Source organism: Ochotona curzoniae, unplaced genomic scaffold, assembly GCF_017591425.1.
Source record: "Ochotona curzoniae isolate NIBS_2020 unplaced genomic scaffold, NIBS_Ocur_1.0 contig_1014, whole genome shotgun sequence".
NCBI classification, from domain to species: Eukaryota; Metazoa; Chordata; class Mammalia; order Lagomorpha; family Ochotonidae; genus Ochotona; species Ochotona curzoniae.
The window spans coordinates 52,724,923-52,741,576 of record NW_024464920.1 but is presented as its reverse complement, the minus strand read 5'-3'; the positions used below and the strand labels follow the sequence as shown (position 1 = coordinate 52,741,576).

The following is a 16,654-nucleotide window of genomic DNA, read 5'->3' as shown; positions in this document are numbered from 1 at the left end:
CATCTCTGCACTCCTCTGAGCCATGGAAGGAAACCCTCCAGAATGTGCCCTGCTCCTGGCTGTCTGCTCCTGGAGGATGCACCTCCGTGTTGAAGACATGCATCTTCTCCACCCAGATGCATGGCTGCTCCCAGCACAGCTGAGAGGCATAGGATACAATGGAGACCCTAAAACGCCAGGCAGACACCAGGGACCACAGGACTTGTCACTCTGGTGGCTGAGGCAATTACTGAGCCTACAGGACGCTCCTCCTGGGCCACCCACAGGCACAGGCTCTTCAGGTGGACAAAGGTTGGCTGACACCTGCCCAGCAGCTGACTCGGCCCCTGCTCTGGACAATGGACTGGCAGGTCTAGTCCCCAAGGATGAAGAGCCCAGTCTCTCCGTGGATCCCTAAGAGCTGGTTTTAGACCCACCACCACAGACACCAGCACAGAATTAGCTGCAATTAGTACCAAAATGTCTTTTTTTTTTTTCCTTTTTACCATAAAAAATAAAATCCTAAAACAAAAAATGCTATTAAATCTGGATATAAGCTCTTGGAAAGGTAAATTATTTTAAAACATGGAAGTATTTATAAATGACATTGCCTCTTCAGAACTGCACTGTTGCTTACTTAGGTTAGCAACTCAATGGCAACGTGGAACTATTCAAAACTCGACACTCAACAAACCAGCACTTCCACCTAACAGCCGAGCGTCTCCAAGGACAGCACTGCAGAGACTCAAATCTCATCCTGTCCGTCATTTTTTTTTAAAGATTTATTTTTTATTATTTTGTTTATTGGAAAGGCGGATATATAGAGAGGAGAGACAGAGAGGAAGATCTTCCGTCCGATGACTCACTCCCCAAGTGAGCTCAACGGCCGATGCTATGCCGATCCGAAGCCAGGAGCCTCTTCCGGGTCTCCCACGCGGGTGCAGGGTCCCAAAGCTTTGGGCCGTCCTCCACTGCTTTCCCAGGGCACAGGCAGGGAGCTGGAAGGGAAGCGGGCCTGCCGGGATAGAACCGGCGCCCATATGGGATCCCGGGCATGCAAGGCGAGGACCTTTAACCACTTGTGCCATCGCGCCGGGCCCCTGTCCATCATTTTTTAAACATTTATTTATTTCAGGGCCCACATGATGGCTCATTAGCTAAATTCTCACCTTGTATGTGCCAGGATCCCATATGGGCACCAGTTCTAATCCAGGCAGCTCTGCTTCCCATCCAGCTCCCTGCTTGTGACCTGGGAAAGCAGTCGAGGATGGCCCAAGGCCTTGGGACCCTGCACCCAACACAGGAGACCCAGAAGAAGCTCCTGGATCCTGGCTTTGGATTGGCTCAGCTTTGGCCATGGCCATTTGGGGAGTGAATCAGCGGACAGAAGGTCTTCCTCTTCTGGCTCTCCTTTGCTTTGTAAATATGCCTTTCTAATACAAATAAATAAATTTTTACAATACATAAACCTTAAAAAAAAAGATTCACAGAGAGAGAGACAGAGAGAGCGAGCCATCTTCTTCCTAGTCTAGCCTCTCTGCAGTCCCCCTCACGGGTGCAGGGTCCCAAGGACTTGGGTTGTCCTCCACTGCTCGCCCAGTCCACACAGAGTGAGCTCAGGGGATGGTGGAGCAGCTGAGACCAGAACCAGCATTCATACGGCATGCCAGAACTGCAGGAGGATTCGCCTGGAGAACCAGCACACCACGATCTGACCCTTCACTCCATAAGGGCCTGAGTCCAGACATGCTGGCTTCCCATTCCAGTGTCAGTCCGAGTTCAAGTTCTTCTGTTTCCAATCCACTCCCTGACAACTCACCTGGGAAAGCTGTGGGAGACAGACCAAGTGCATGGGCCCCTGTGACCCAGGTGGAGTGCAGGATGCAGCTAGAGGCGCCTGGCCTGGCCTGGCCATTGTGGCCACCTGGGCATGGGGCCCTGTGACCCAGGTGGAGTGCAGGATGCAGCTAGAGGCGCCTGGCCTGGCCTGGCCATTGTGGCCACCTGGGCTCAGCAAACAGAACATCTGCCTTTTCCACTCTTTCCTCCTCTGTCGCTTTCTCTTTCAAATAACTGAACAAATGAATAAATTTCTTAATAACCCTATTCCATACAAACTATTCAGAAGACACAAAACCCAGTTTTAAACGCAGAGCAGGCATCTCTCTGGCTACCTTCGCACACACTCTCCGGAGAGAAACGCGTAGTCTGGTTGATGTAGCCGGTGCCTCCCACGAGGGAGGTCACACACCCGATCAGCACCCGGGGGCAGGGGTCTGACAGGCCTTCGTTCGAGTTCTTGCTGCCATCTTCCCATTTATCAGAGACAGCTTCCACCTGCAAGACAGACAAGAAGGGCACACTGCAGGTCTTAGTCCAAGTTCCAGTGGCCGGTAGAGGCCATCACTGGCAAGAGGCTGCTCCTGCCCCCGGAGGACACTTTTTTGGAGTCCCCAGGCAGGAGGATGACAGAGCTCAGGTGGAAGCACTGTAAGCACACTGTCCCACAGGAGTCAATCACCTCCCAAAGGTATCGCCTCCTGATCCATTCACCTTGGGGTTAGGGTTCAAGGCACGCATCTGGGGAGTCTTAGCAACCCTGTATTGACACAGATGTCAAAACCTTGAAGACTTTAGTGAAGGCAGCATTTCCAGTGCTGACGTGGCTGAACACATGAACCCCACTAAATGTAGAGCGCCCCACTATGAGGATGAAGGAAAATGTCACATGACCGCTTCATCTACAAAAAGCTACTGGCAACATTCAATAGCCTTCCTTGTCACAGACATGCAACCATGCTATAGACTGGACTCACTGCCCAGAGACAGGGAACAAGGCAGGGCTGCAGGCTCCTGCTGTGCCCACTCCGCAGGGCAGACTCAGCTAAGGAACAGCAGGCTTCCTGACTGCAGAAGCAGCAGAATCATCTCTGTTCACAGGACCCACAAACACTGCCCTCCCTGACGAGCTACAGACAGCGAGCAGGGAAGCAGCTTTGTTCCCTCGCGCCTGCAATTAAGACTCCAACAAAGACAGCAACTCTTAGAACTGCACCCAGAAGCCCTGAACATGCCGGAATTCACTAAGGAGATGGAGGACTTGTTCAATGGAAACTCTAGAGCCAGTTCGTGAATCAAAGATCTGAGTAAATGGAAAAGATCCCTACTTTTTATAAAGTGGAAGACTTACAATTATTTACATGGTAGTCTGCCTAAAGTGAGCTGTAGATTCTGTTACCCTGCCCAACATCCACCGGTGTATTTTTACATAAACAGAAAAAGTGCAGCTCAAAATTCAAGGACCCTAAAGAATCACAATGGCCTGAAGGGGAGGGGCGAAGCTGACACAAGAACTGAGTCCAGAACTTTCTAGAATGCTGCAGCAGTACGTGCGGCCCTGGCAGGGAGCGCACAGGCAGCGGATGGCACACAGAGCCCAGAGGCTCACTGGTTTCTGACAAGGGTGCCAGGACCACACTGCAGCCTCTTCGCAGAAAAGTCCTGGGAAAACTGCTGTTAATGTGCGGAGAAAAACAAGGCTGCGTCCCCACCCACAGCACATCCAGACCTCACATTCAGAGCTACAATGACAAAGCTCACAGTATGTTGATGACTAGCTGATGATTTCTCAGGTAAGCTGTCCACAGACAAGGTAACAAACTGGATTTCATAAAACTTGCTGCCCCAAAGGACGCTATCAAGAAAGCAAAACCGGAGCCAGACTTTGCCACAGAGTAGAGCTGCCGCATGGAACATCCGCATCCCAAGTCGGAATGCCGGGTCTGAGCTGCAGCCTCCGACCTAGCCCTGTGGGCAGCACGTGCGACCACACAGGGATGCTGCACGGATGTCACTTAGGGCTCACAGCACTCTGCCACCTACCTGGCTCCCAACAAGAGGGAAGTGAATCAGAAGATAGAAGATCTGTCTCTCACCTTTCAAATAAAATGAAAAAGAATTTAAAATATTAATACAAAAATGTGTAAAGACACCTGAATAATGACAAAGAATATGTACAAATAAAATTGCTAATAAGGGTTAATACCCAGAGCAAATAAGAGCTCACAAAGGAAACCAAATTTTGAAAAATGGGCAAAGGATGGGAACAGGTTTTCTACAAAGCAGGTGGGCGGATGACCTATAAAAACCAGATGCTGAGCATCAGTACCCGGCTCGTGCGCTGGCGCCGGGGGCACACACCGGAGTGACTGGCACTTGGTCATTGCAGCGACCATCACAACAGCAAGTACAGAGGCGCACAGGGGAGGAGACGGGGACCGGGAGGGAGGCATTCCTGGACAGCACCATGCTGATGGAGATGAGCAGACACGCAGGGACCAACAGCACCTGTCTGAGTCTACTCGGAAACATACACCTGAACTGCTTCATCGGGACAGGTTTCTATCAGGGAACTAGTGCTATCAGGTGCACCAAAATGCAGAGGTACTGAACACCAAGCAGCTCTCAAACACTGCTGAGCTTAGCGTGGTAGTCTAGTGGCTAAAATTCTCACCTTGCATGTGCCAGGATCCCACATGGGCACCAGGTTCTAACCCAGGCAGCTCTGCTTCCCATCCAGCTCTCTGCTTGTGGCCTGGAAAAGCAGTGGAGGACAGCCCAAAGCCTTGGGACCCTGCATAGTGTGGGAGACCCAAAAGCTCCTGCCTCCTGGTTTTGAATTGGCTCAGCTCTGGTCACTGCGGCCACTTGGAGAGTTAACCAGAGGATGGAAGGTCTTCCTCCCTTTCTCTCTTCCTCTTTGTATATCTGACTTTTAGTAAAAACAGGCCTTTAAAGAAAAAACGGTTAAAAATATAAAGTTTAGGTTATGTACTTCAGAAAGGAAAAAACCAAAATGAAAAAAAAAAATCCAGAGTACTTGAGAATGCTTTGGTCTCAAGAACTGAGAATGCTAAAACCTGGGAAACTACTCATTTTATGCATTAGTGTTGTCGTTATTACAATACCAGTTCAAAAGCACAAAACTACAGGATCATCTAAGAAAACACAGCAAAGCCTTTGAGATTAGGAAAAACAATCCATTTTTTGGAGAGATGTTATCTTTGAAAGGCAGAGAGAACTATGAGACAGCGGAGTATGGCACAGAGGATCATTGCCCAGGGTGAAGCAGAGAGGGCACATTCCAGGAACAGGATAGGCCAACAGCAGAGGGCACCTGGAGACTGACGGACATGGGAAAGCAGCGGAGACAACAGCGTGCCACTGCAGTGTGGCAGTCAGCAAGGGACACACCGAGCCCCACCGGCAGCCAGGTGGGACGGAGCTCGCCAGGAGCTCAGCAGGTGACTGCCTGTCCGGATTCGTTTGGTTCAACTAGGAGCAGAGGCAGAGCAGCAGAACCCTAAGCAGGAACAGGGTGGATTTCACAGTCCAGACCCCTGACCAGAGCTATATCAGGTGTCACTTTGTGTAGGGAGCCGAAGGCTGTGGGACAGGACTGCACATGCACTTAGCTGGGAGCAAACTCATTTTTGGCTCAGTGCATCGCACCGACATGGCATCCTACAGGTCAAAAATAGGTCTGTGTGGCCCCCACACCTAAACGCCAACAGGTTCCGGCAAGATCAGCGCCACCAACAACCTAATTAATTATTCAGGACACCTGGTGTCTCCCAACTCTTGGAAGCTGCTTGATCCACAAGCGGGAGAAAGGTCGTACAGACAACGGTGCAGCCTCAGCACAGTGTCACAGGAGCCATGAGCTGGGGCTACAGAGACCATGGTAGAAACCTAACGTAAGAACCCAGACCTGGAACTCGCTGGAGGGAGTGGCGCAAGTGACTGCAAAGAGCCGTGTACCAACTGCAATAAGTAAAATCGAACTGTAGACCTGTGGGTGACACAGCTTAGAAACCTGCCCCAAGGACAAGACTGATAACCAGAAGGACAATGACCAAGAGCAAAAGAGGGGACAGAGGCACAATGAATGTTACTGAAGACTCCCCTGCAAAGGAGCAAAACCCCTTGCCAAGAGTTCACTGAGGAAGACATCAAGAAAATGAGGGATACAGAATTCAAAACACTTGTTATAAAACTTATCAACAATGAGAAGCACATAAAGCAGGCATTCAGGAATTCAAGGAATATGTCACACTGGAAATGAACCAAATGAAAGCTGATATATCAGAAATGAAGAATACAGTGGAGTAAATTAAAAGTACAGTGGAGAGTCTCCAAAATGGAATGAAGAATCTCAGAACTGGAAGATATTTCCTGTCACCAAGGGAAAACAAACAAAAACCTGGAAGCAGAGCTGGATCAGGCCAAAAAAAGTATTCAAGAATTGAAAGACACTATTGAAAGGCCTAATATAAGAGTTACGGGAGTCCCAGAAGGTGCAGAAAGAGAAGCTGGGCTTACAACTGTATTTAATAAAATAAGGAGAAATTTCTGTAATCTAGAGAAAGAATTGGGAAACAACATCCAGGAGGGGCACAGAACTCCAAAACCAAAGGCAGATGTGAAGAACATCCCAGTAAAATCACAACAAAATACTAAATTGAACAATTATCAACCCATTGCTAAAATGACAGGACCAAATTACAACCCTTGCATATACAAATGGGTAAATATAAATGGATTAAATTCATCAATCAAATGTCACAGATGAGTAGACTGGATCAAAAAACAAAACCCATTTATTGCCTACAGGAGTCATATCTGACCAACAAAGATCAGAAACTATATCTCATGCATTTTTTTAAAGATTTATTTTTATTATTATTATTTTTTTTATTGGAAAGGCGGATATACAGAGAAGAGAGACAGAGAGGAAGATCTTCCGTCCGATGATTCACTCCCCAAGTGAGCACAACGGCTGATGCTATGCCAATTCGAAGCCAGGAGCCTCTTCTGGGTCTCCCACGCGGGTGCAGGGTCCCAAAGCTTTGGGCCGTCCTCGACTGCTTTCCTGGGCCACAGGCGGGGAGCTGGAAGGGAAGCGGGGCTGCCGGGATTAGAACCGGTGCCCATATGGGATCCCAGGCGTGCAAGGCGAGGACCTTAACCACTTGTGCCACCGTGCCAGGCCTCTTATGCATTTTGATGTTTTCGTTTTTATTTTCATTTTTATTTTCATTTCCTCAAAACAGTTCTTTTTCCCTCATATTAAATTCTTCACTGTCACACTGCAGCACATTTTCCTCAAAAAGGTTCTTGATTTTCACTTTTTCAGGACACATTAGTCATTCAGTAACATGCTGTTTAACTTCAAGGCATTGTAAATTTGTATTTTTCTTCCTGTTGTTGATTTCATTTTGTGGCTTTCCATTTAAGGGAATGTACAGTTAACCTTGTAATGGAGACTATCAAAATCCAGATGTGAGGATACAATGCAGTATGCATCTCTACTTCCAGATCAAAGATAGACTCCTGAGCCTATAGCAGTAGCCTAGTGGTTACGGTCCTCACCTTGCAAGTGCTGGGATCCCCCATGGGTGCAACCCCACTTCCCATCCAGTTTCCTGCCCGTGGCCTGGGAAAGCACTCGAGGACGGCCCAAAGCCTTGGGACCCTGCAACCATGTGGGAGATCCGGAAGAGGCCCTTGGCTCCTGGCTTCAGATCAGCTCAGCTCTGGCTGTTGCGGCCACTTGGGAAGTGAATCATCAGACAGAAGATCTGTCTCTCCTCCTCTTTGTATATCTGACTTTCCCATAAAGATAAATAAATATTTTTAAAAAACAGATGGCCGCCCAATGAAACTGTTAAGTGTATCTTGACAACAGGATGCTGGATTCTCTTCTCTTGTCCACGCCCACAGTGGCGGAGTTCTGTTCGTGGAGAACTCACTACTGTAATAACAGAGAGGGATCAATGCGTGTGGGGCGGGGAGAGGACTTGGGGAGGGGGAAGGGAGATCCCAGAGCCTATGGAACTCTATCATTAATAATAATAATAATGGCAGAGTTAGAGAGAGGAGGAGAAATCTTCCATCTGCTGGTTCACTCCCCAGATGGCTGCAACAGCCAGAGCAAAGTCAGATTTATTTCTTTCGGGTCTCCCACTAAGCGGCAGGATCCCAACCATTTTCCACTGCTTTCCCAGGTGCTTTGACTGAGATCTGGACTGGAAGCGGAGCAGCCAGGACTTGAACCAGTGCTTATGTGGGATGCCAGTACTGCAGACAGATTTTACCCGCACTGCCACAGGGCCAGGTTCTAAAACTCTCATTATAAAATCAACAATTGTGTCTTAAAATTCACAGGAAAAATTCCTAGGGGAAAACCACCAACATGGCAGGCTCAGGCCATTCACTCTAGAAGAATCTTAACTGTGATATTTGCTTTAATAGTTGCAGTGCAGACACTTGAAATTACAATCTTTACAGGAAATGTTACATAATAGAAACAATACTATGAGGAAAAGGAAGGTAGTATAAATGAGCCACTCCTCCATCTCTCAGGATGGGAGTCTGACACTCATAAGTCAAGGCAAGAAAAAGGCACGGGGATGCATGGTCCAAGCAATTCAGCAAATCCTGCCAGCAAGAGCAGCACCTGAGGACTGCCAGGACAGAGGGCGTCAGACATCTCCGGGACTGTTCCCAGGACCTCCTGACAACGGCCATCGCCAGCCACATGAGGCACTCACGTTACACCAGGGGCAGGCATTCTGCCTGGTGGCTCAGAGGCTGAGCCTGCAGTGCCCGCCACAGCCCAGTCCATCTGGGAAGCAGGGCTGACGCTCACAGCGCTGGGTCCCATCACCCAGGGGCAGCCCCGGCGACTGTGAGAGGTCAAGCAGCAGGGTAAACATTCTACCTCAGTGCCTCACAAATGTTTACACATTTATTCAAATTGAAATTTACATAGTTACACATGACTGAACAATGCAAATTTACAAAGTGCATTGCTTTACTGTTTTATAGGCAACTATTTTTTTAGGGCCTGCCACAAAGGATCAGAGGCTAAACCTTTCCTTGCATGTGTCAGGATCCCATATAGGCACCAGTTCGTGTCGCAGCTGCTCCACTTCCCACCCAGCTCCCTGTTTGTGGCCTGGGAAACAGTAGAGGATGGTCCAAGGCCTTGGAACTCCGTACCTGTATGGGAGACCCGGAAGAGGCTCCTGGCTCCTGGCTGAGAATCAGCTCAGCTTTGGCCATTTGGGGAGTGAACCAGAGCAGAGACGGGCTTTCTCTCTCTCCTCTCCATAAATCTGATCTGCCTTTCCAACAAAAAAATAAGTAAATCTTTTCAAAAATATAAATAAAAAGTAAGTTTTCAAAATAGCTTATTTAAAAGGCAGAGAGGCAAAGACAGAGTCCATCCCCAAGTGCCTGCAACGGCCAGGGCTGGTCCAGGCTCGGGCACAAGCCTGGAACCCAACGCAGGTCTCCACCAGACACAGGAGCACACGTGTCGGGGCCATCGCCTGCTGCCTCTCGCTGTATGAGCTGACCGCGGCTTTCACATTAAAACGCACAGCTCTTTCAGGAAAGGCTGATATATAAAATATAGTAACGGAACAAAAGCATAAAATGCTGGGAAACAAGGCATTTCACAACATAAATGAAAAGCCAAATTATAAAACGAGCATTAAGGAGAGCATGTAAGAGGGACAGGCACAGCTGGTGACTGGAGCAGACCAGGATTCAAATGTCAGGGAACCCAGGGGACCCTGCCTGGAGGGACAAACACTGTGACATGCCCACAGTGTCAAGGGCCAGGTGCTACCCAGGAAGAGAACCTGAGCACTGCCAGCAGCAAGACTGGCCAGCCCAACTCCCCTTGTACTTGCACATCCCTCCTGGAACGGCAGGGGTCTTCCACCTGCTGGTTCACGCCCCAAATGACCTCAACGCCCAGACCACAACATGGCAAGCAGAACTGAATGCGGATCACCCAAGCCTCAGGCGCCATGTTCTCTCTGCCCTGCTGGGCATGCGGCAGGGCAGAGCACAGCATCTCAGAGCAGGACTGCCACGGGGCAGCCTCCCTGCCCATGCTAGGTGTGACGCTGGGACCCACCGGAAGCCCGCTGAGGAGGATGGCCAGGCAGCCATTAGATGGCTCCCTTCTCTTTCTATGCACCAGACAAGCTCAGGCAGATCAGACACCCAAATGTTAACCAGTGAAACAATTCCAGAGAAAAAGATGACTACTTGCAGTTAAGAAGTGCAACAAACCTTTCTACAGACACAGAGCCCAACGCCCAAATGAAGACACAACATGAAATTCTGCAGCAGGCGATCCTGCAGGGAGTAAGGGCAACACCTGCTCACGACAGTTCACTTACAAGCTGTGACTTCCTTAGCCCGCAGGCTGGGAAGAAGACCAAAAGCCTGTCCCTCCAGAATGGACAAGGGACACGAAATCATTCGTAGGAAAAAATGTGAAGACTCTGCCGTCCTTTAAGGTGGAAGCCCCACGCTGAGGGACTTGCACTGGCCCAGAGGCGCTGGCCCCACCAGCCCGCAGGGGCGGGGGCGACAGAGCCCCGGACACTGTGAAGACCTGGGCCATGCCCGGCATTTCAGGGAGTGAAACAGTAATGGGTTATTTCTCAACCAACTTTTGTTTAAATAATAAAACTACCAGATCACTTACTACATTAGATTGGCAAAGAGTTCAAAGCCAGATCATGCTGAGCAAAAGCCAGTCTTTTACTCTGTGCTTCACTATATATTAACATCAGTGGATATTAATTTGGTAATTATTAAGTTATCAATTCTGCATATCCTTTTACCTAGCAATTCTAGTTAAAAACACTTTTAGAAAAAAGAAGTTACTGGGCCCACCGTGATAGCCTAGTGGCTAAAGTCTTCACCTTGCACACACCAGGAGCCCACATGGGCACCGGTTCTAATCCTGGTTGCTTCATTTCCCATCCAGCACCCTGCTTGTGGCCTGCGAAAGTTGAGGACGGCCCCAAGCCTTGGGATCCTGCACCTGCGTGGATGACCGGGAACAGGTTCCTGGCTTCGGATTGGTGCAGCACCAGCCGTTGCGGTCACTTGGGGAGTGAATCATCAGACAAAAGATCTTCCTCTTTGTCTCTCTATATGCACATCTGACTTTCCTTTAAAAACAAACAAATCTTTTTCTTTTAAAAGCAACAAAAGAATAAAGAGCTGCTAACGATATTCTCTGCATCAGCTTTAGGCAAAGTGAGTTTTCTGATTCATAAACGCGTTGTCTGAATGACTTCTGATGACCGTGCCCAAGGCCAGGCGCTGTTGGCAGCCACCTCCCACGCAAGGGTGCCTACCCGGATGGCCTTCAGCCCACTGGACACTCTGTTTTCCTCCACAACGGCGATCACTTCCTGCCCCACGTTCAGCAGCACCTTGCTGGTCACGGCGTCATTGGAGAAGTAGATCAAGTCATCAATCATGCCGTAGTCACTGCAGTACCTGGTCACCACGCCCTGCACCGTCTTGAGCCTCACATCGCCTGGAACGGGGAACAAGGCCACACAGCCGTCCAGGCCTGGCCGCAGAGGGCAGCTGCCCAGGCAGGCCCCCTCGGGTCACTGAGTGCCCACAGGCACCGCGGGTGTGCAGGAGGTGGCACGGGTGGTGGGCACAGCAGGGGCTCCCACTCCTGGCACTCGCTGCCCGCGCCCATGCGCCCTTTCCAAGCCGGTAGGCACTGTGCCTGCTGCCAGCTGTGCAGGGCAGGCGGTAATGCCCACACGCTGGGCAGCCACCTGCCCTTCCAGGGCCCCCGACACAGTCACGGCCCGGCCCACGCACAAGGCGAGCACCTCCCGCGGGCCTTGCTGGCATGGGGAGTCACCCCGAGGGCTGGGCGCTGTGGACCCTGCAGCGCCCGCAGCCGGGGCGAGGCACTGCGCGAGGCACACCTGTGCCCGCTGCCCGGGCTGCACCTCCGGGGGACACAGCCGCCCGTCCAGAGGCACAGCGAACCACCTCGCGACCCGAGGAGTCAGAATCCTCCAGGGCTGCGGCTGCCTGTGCCCGGCTTGCGCATGGCCGCCGGGTCGGCCCAGGTCAGCCTGGGTACTGGGGGACACAGGTGCGAAGGAACGAGGCGGCCCGGTCCCGCCCGCTGTCTGACGCAGCCGCCCCGAAAGCGCGCGGCACCTTCCACGAACTCGGGGCCTGGCGGCGTGACCTCCTTCTCGGGACCTTCCTCTCTCCTCCAGAAAAAGGCCACCAGCTTGGCCGCGAGTCGCAACATGGCCGCGCCGCCCGCGTCCGCCGCGTCTGCTCGCCGCTGTCCGCACGAGGCCCGCGCCTGCGCCAGCGGCCCGCCGCCCTCCACCAATAGGGCCGCAGCCGCTCTCTGAGCTCGGCCAATGGGGTCTCGGCGCCTGTGCTTGCGCCCGCCTCTCTTTGAGTTCGGCCAATGGGGTCTCGGCGTGAGCAGCGGCCGTTGGCAGTTAGCGGATGCCCGTTGGTGGTGACGTGTGGGCGGGAGGCCGGGCAGGCATGCGACCACGTGCGAGGTGCTGAGGGGACACTGAGGGGACGTGCGAGGTAATGGGGGGATGTACAAGGCTGTTCTGAGGCGCTGCGTTTATGTTTATCTGGCTGAGGAAGTTCCAAAACTCAATGTGTTATTTTCCCAAGAGTTCTTAGAGCAGCACTTCTAGTCTTGCCTCCGGGCGGCGCCCGGACCTCGGCCCTTCCACGCGCCCCTCCACGCGCCCCTCCATGCGCCCCTCGGCCCTTGCACGCACCCCTCGGCCAGTCCACGCGCCCCTCCACGCACCCCTCGGCCCCTCCACGCACCCCTCGGCCCGTCCACGCACCCCTCGGCCGGTCCACGCGCCCCTCCACGCACCCCTCGGCCCGTCCACGCGCCCCTCCACGCACCCCTCGGCCTGTCCACACGCCCCTCGGCCCTTGCACGCGCCCCTCCACGCACCCCTCGGCCCGTCCACGCGCCCCTCCACGCACCCCTCGGCCCGTCCACGCGCCCCTCGGCCGGTCCACGCGCCCCTCGGCCAATCCATGCGCCCTTCGGCTTGGTGGGCCTGGAGCTCGCTGTGGGAAGGCCTGAAATCGTGAATGCAACGTCCGTCAAGGCACGATGCAATCTCTACATCTTTTTATTTTTCAAGAAGATGATTTATTTTGGAAAGCAGATTTACAGGGAGAAATGTCTTCCCTCTGCTGGTTCACTCCCCGAATGGCTGCAATGGCCAGAGCTGCACTGATCAGGAGCCAGGAGCCTCCTCGGGGTCTCCCTCATGGGTGCAGGGTCCCAAGGCTTTGACTTGTACATTCGGTTGCTTTCCCAGGAAGCTGGATAGGAAGTGGAGCAGCCGGGACATGAACTGACACCCATAGGGGTGTTATTATTGCTGAAAGTATCTTAACTCTGAAATTTTTCTTGAAGAGACAGCCATCTCTTGTCTGCTAGATGACCCACTGTGCTCCTGTACCCGCTCACCCAGTCTTGACTTTGAAAGCCAACTCTGTTCTGTCCTCAGTTTATGCTTAGGTCACAAGTTCATGGATGGCCAACAAGCGAAAGAAAAAGCTGCCGAGTGTGAAGAAAGCAGGTTTCCTTCCCCTCAGAGCCCTCAGAGCAAGTGTGTGGCTGTGATTGCACCTTGGGCCAGGCACTCCCCCGGGGCACCTGCTGCGAAGGAGGCCAGAGGTTTGGGCAGGATTCTCATTCCTGGTTGGCTTCCTGCTCTTCAGACCTCCACTTCTGGCCTCAGTTTGAGAGTGACACAATGAAGACATCAGAACCACTTAGTCCAGGTCCCCTTGGTGTTACAGCCCAGGAAGGAAGCCTGCATGTCCGTGTCCTTCAGGCACAGGTCCCCCAGGTCGCCTTGCTTCCTGTGTGCTGTGGGAGGCACAGGCATGCCGCAGGCAGAGCCACAGGCACACGCTTTGGCAGGAATTCAAGTTGACATCTGTCTGGTTTAGTTCTTCCTTTTGGATCTAGGCAGGACTTTGCTCTGTTTTCTATGTTCTACTTCCAGAAACTATCCATACATTTCAAATATGAAATGTCAGAGATTTAAAGAAAAAAATGGCATGGGAGCTCAAGACCTCAGCACGAGGCCGCCAACGGCTTGTACCCTGCCCTATCCACTTCTGCTTCAGGAAGTCACTGCGAGCTCCAGGAAGGCCGTCCTGCTCTAGCAAGCAGATGCCAGGAACAACTGGAGCCAACACAAAGCAGGGAGGCGCCCCTCAGAGCAGACGCAGCCGAATTTGTGTACAAGGCAGCCCTGGGCCCAGAGCAGGGCAGTGGCGCCTTGGCTCCCACTAGCAGCGGGGAAGAGCTGTGCTGTGTCTGGGCAGGAGCATTAATGTGCTGCAGAGGCTGCTGGCCTGCGGCCTGCGGTCCACACTGCAGACCCTGGACAGGTTGGCCAAGCAGGTCACCTACACAGAAAGAGGCATCTTTTCTTTTTTAAAAAATTTATTATTATTGGAAAGGCAGATTTACGGAGAGAAGGATCATCCATCCAATGATTCACTCCCGCTGTGCTAGGAACTGAACCCATCTGTAGCCAGGAGGCTCCTCCAGGTCTCCCACATGGGTGCAGGGTCCCAAAGCTTAGGCCGCCCTCTGCTGCCTTTCTGTAAGCAGGGAGCTGGATGAGAAGTGGCACAGCCAGGGGCATGAACCAGCAACTATACTGGATCCTGGCACATACAAGGGGAAGATCAGCCATTGCGGCGAGCTCCCCAGAGTATCTTCTGGAGTAGCCTGCCACAGGTGCCCGCAGTGGTCTGTCTGTTTTTGAGACAGACCACTTGAACATACACCTCGTAAAATCTTCCCATGGAGGCCTGGTGCAGTACCATAGCGGTTAAGGTAGTCTCCTTGAGCATGCCAGGATCCCATATGGACGCCGGTTCTAATCCCAGCAACCCTGCTTCTCATCCATCTCCCTGCCTGTGGTCTGGGGAAGCAGCTGAGGACGGCCCAGGGCCTTGGGACCCTGCACCCGCATGGGAGACCCAGAGGGGCTCTTGATTCCTGGCTTCAGATTGGCACAGCTCTGGTCGTTGCAGACGCTTGGGGAGTGGGCCATCGGAGGAAGACCTTCCTCTCCATCTCTCCTCTTCTCTGTATATCTGCCTTTCCAATACAAATTTAAAAAAAAAAATCTAAAAAAAAGAAACCCTCCTGTGGGTCAAGGAAGAACTCACGTGAGAACTGGAGGCAGTTAAACCAGAAGTGTACTGTTTTAAACGCTCAAGTCCAAAAAGAAGAAAGTTGGTGTTGCGCTCTGTGAGGTTAAGCTGCTGCCAGAAGCACTGGCATCCTAGATGTGTATGGGTTTGTGACCAAGCTGCTCCAATTCCAGCCCAGCTTCCTGTTAACAGACCTGGGAAAGCAGCAGATGGCTCAGGGGCTTGGGCCTCTGCACCCATGTGGGGACCAAGATCAGGCTCCTGGTTCCAGGCTTTGGTCTGGCCCAGCCTCGGCCACTGTGGCCATTTGGGAAGTGAAGTAGTGGAGTCTCTCTCCTCACTCTTTCTGCCTCTGCCACTTCCTCTTCTCTGCATCTCTGCCTTTCCGATGAATCTTTTAGTGCTGGCTGTGTGGGAGGCCAGGATGACATGGTGTCTGTGTCCCAGTGCTGGCTGTGTGGGAGGCCAGGATGGCATGGTGTCTGTGGCCCAGTGTTGACTCTGTGAGCAACCAGGATGGCATGGTGTCTGTGTCCCAGTGCTGGCTGTGTGGGAGGCCAGGATGGCATGGTGTCTGTGGCCCAGTGTTGACTCTGTGAGAGACCAGGATGGTGTGGTGTCTGTGGCCCAGTGCTGGCTGTGTGATCATTTGGGGAGTGAATCAGAACAGGAAAGGTCTGTTTCTATCACTCTTCCTTTCAAATGAACAAATCTTTAAAAATAAGTAAATAATCAGACTTAGTCCTCAGATTAGTCTCTGTTCTGGAATGTTATCCCGTCACTGTTGACTGGACCTGTCACAGTCTACTGAACATACTGGCATGTGGAGGAAGCTGGGCTCAGGACAGGCGTGGTGGAGGTTATCGGGGACTGCCCCAGTGAGGCTGCAGTTCCCACTGGTGTGCATAAGGGCCTGACTGGTGGCAGGCTGGGTTGGGCTGGACTACACAGCACCTTCGGGTTGCATAGGATATAGAGTTGGGGACAGAACTGACCGGGGGTGGGGGAGGCTCATGCAGGTGATGGAGTCAGCCAGATCCTGCACCAGCTGGCAAAACAAGAATCAAATCTGAGGTCATCCCAGCTGAGGTTTCTTGAGGGATACCCTAACTGGACCACTGGACTCAAAACTCCAACCGCAGGGGAAATCATAGGATTTTTTAGTCCAACCTTGGAGTACATGTGTTGGAACTGGGCCTCCTCAATTGCTGATGCCGGTGCAGAGAACACATACATGCCTGGTGCACACAGGGGACATGACAACCAGCTCATCTAGACCTGCAGGGCACGGCAGTGCCACGTCAGAAGATGGGGAACAGAACAGATTGGACAGCTCTGCTGGCTGAGTTTGGCAGCAAGTATCTGGGTGAGTGGATGTGCTGGGGTGGGCTCTGTCAGCCAGTGGACCCTGGAAGGATTTTCTCACCTTGGAGCAATGAAAACCAGCAGTGTCTCAGAACTACCAAAGCCATTCAGGCAATACTCTTGGAATGGTCTCCATTTTGGGGTTTCTGAGCTGACGTCAAGTCATCCCCCATCGCTGAGTGCTGATGTAGTTTGGCAGCTGGGAGAGGCCCTG

The 16,654-nt window shown here is 52.1% G+C and overlaps 1 protein-coding gene across 1 annotated transcript in view; it reads right to left on the bottom strand.

The window, feature by feature from the left end:
- The window catches only part of MOV10L1 (Mov10 like RISC complex RNA helicase 1), a 57,818-nt gene extending 45,673 nt beyond the window's left edge, over positions 1-12,145 (bottom strand). The window contains exons 1-3 of the mRNA XM_040988404.1: positions 12,049-12,145; positions 11,211-11,395; positions 2,154-2,316 (exon numbers count right to left, since the gene is read on the bottom strand). Coding sequence (XP_040844338.1) covers positions 2,154-2,316; positions 11,211-11,395; positions 12,049-12,145 — 445 coding nt within the window. The remainder of the gene's footprint in view (positions 1-2,153; positions 2,317-11,210; positions 11,396-12,048) is intronic.
- Between the last annotated feature and the right edge of the window lie 4,509 nt (positions 12,146-16,654).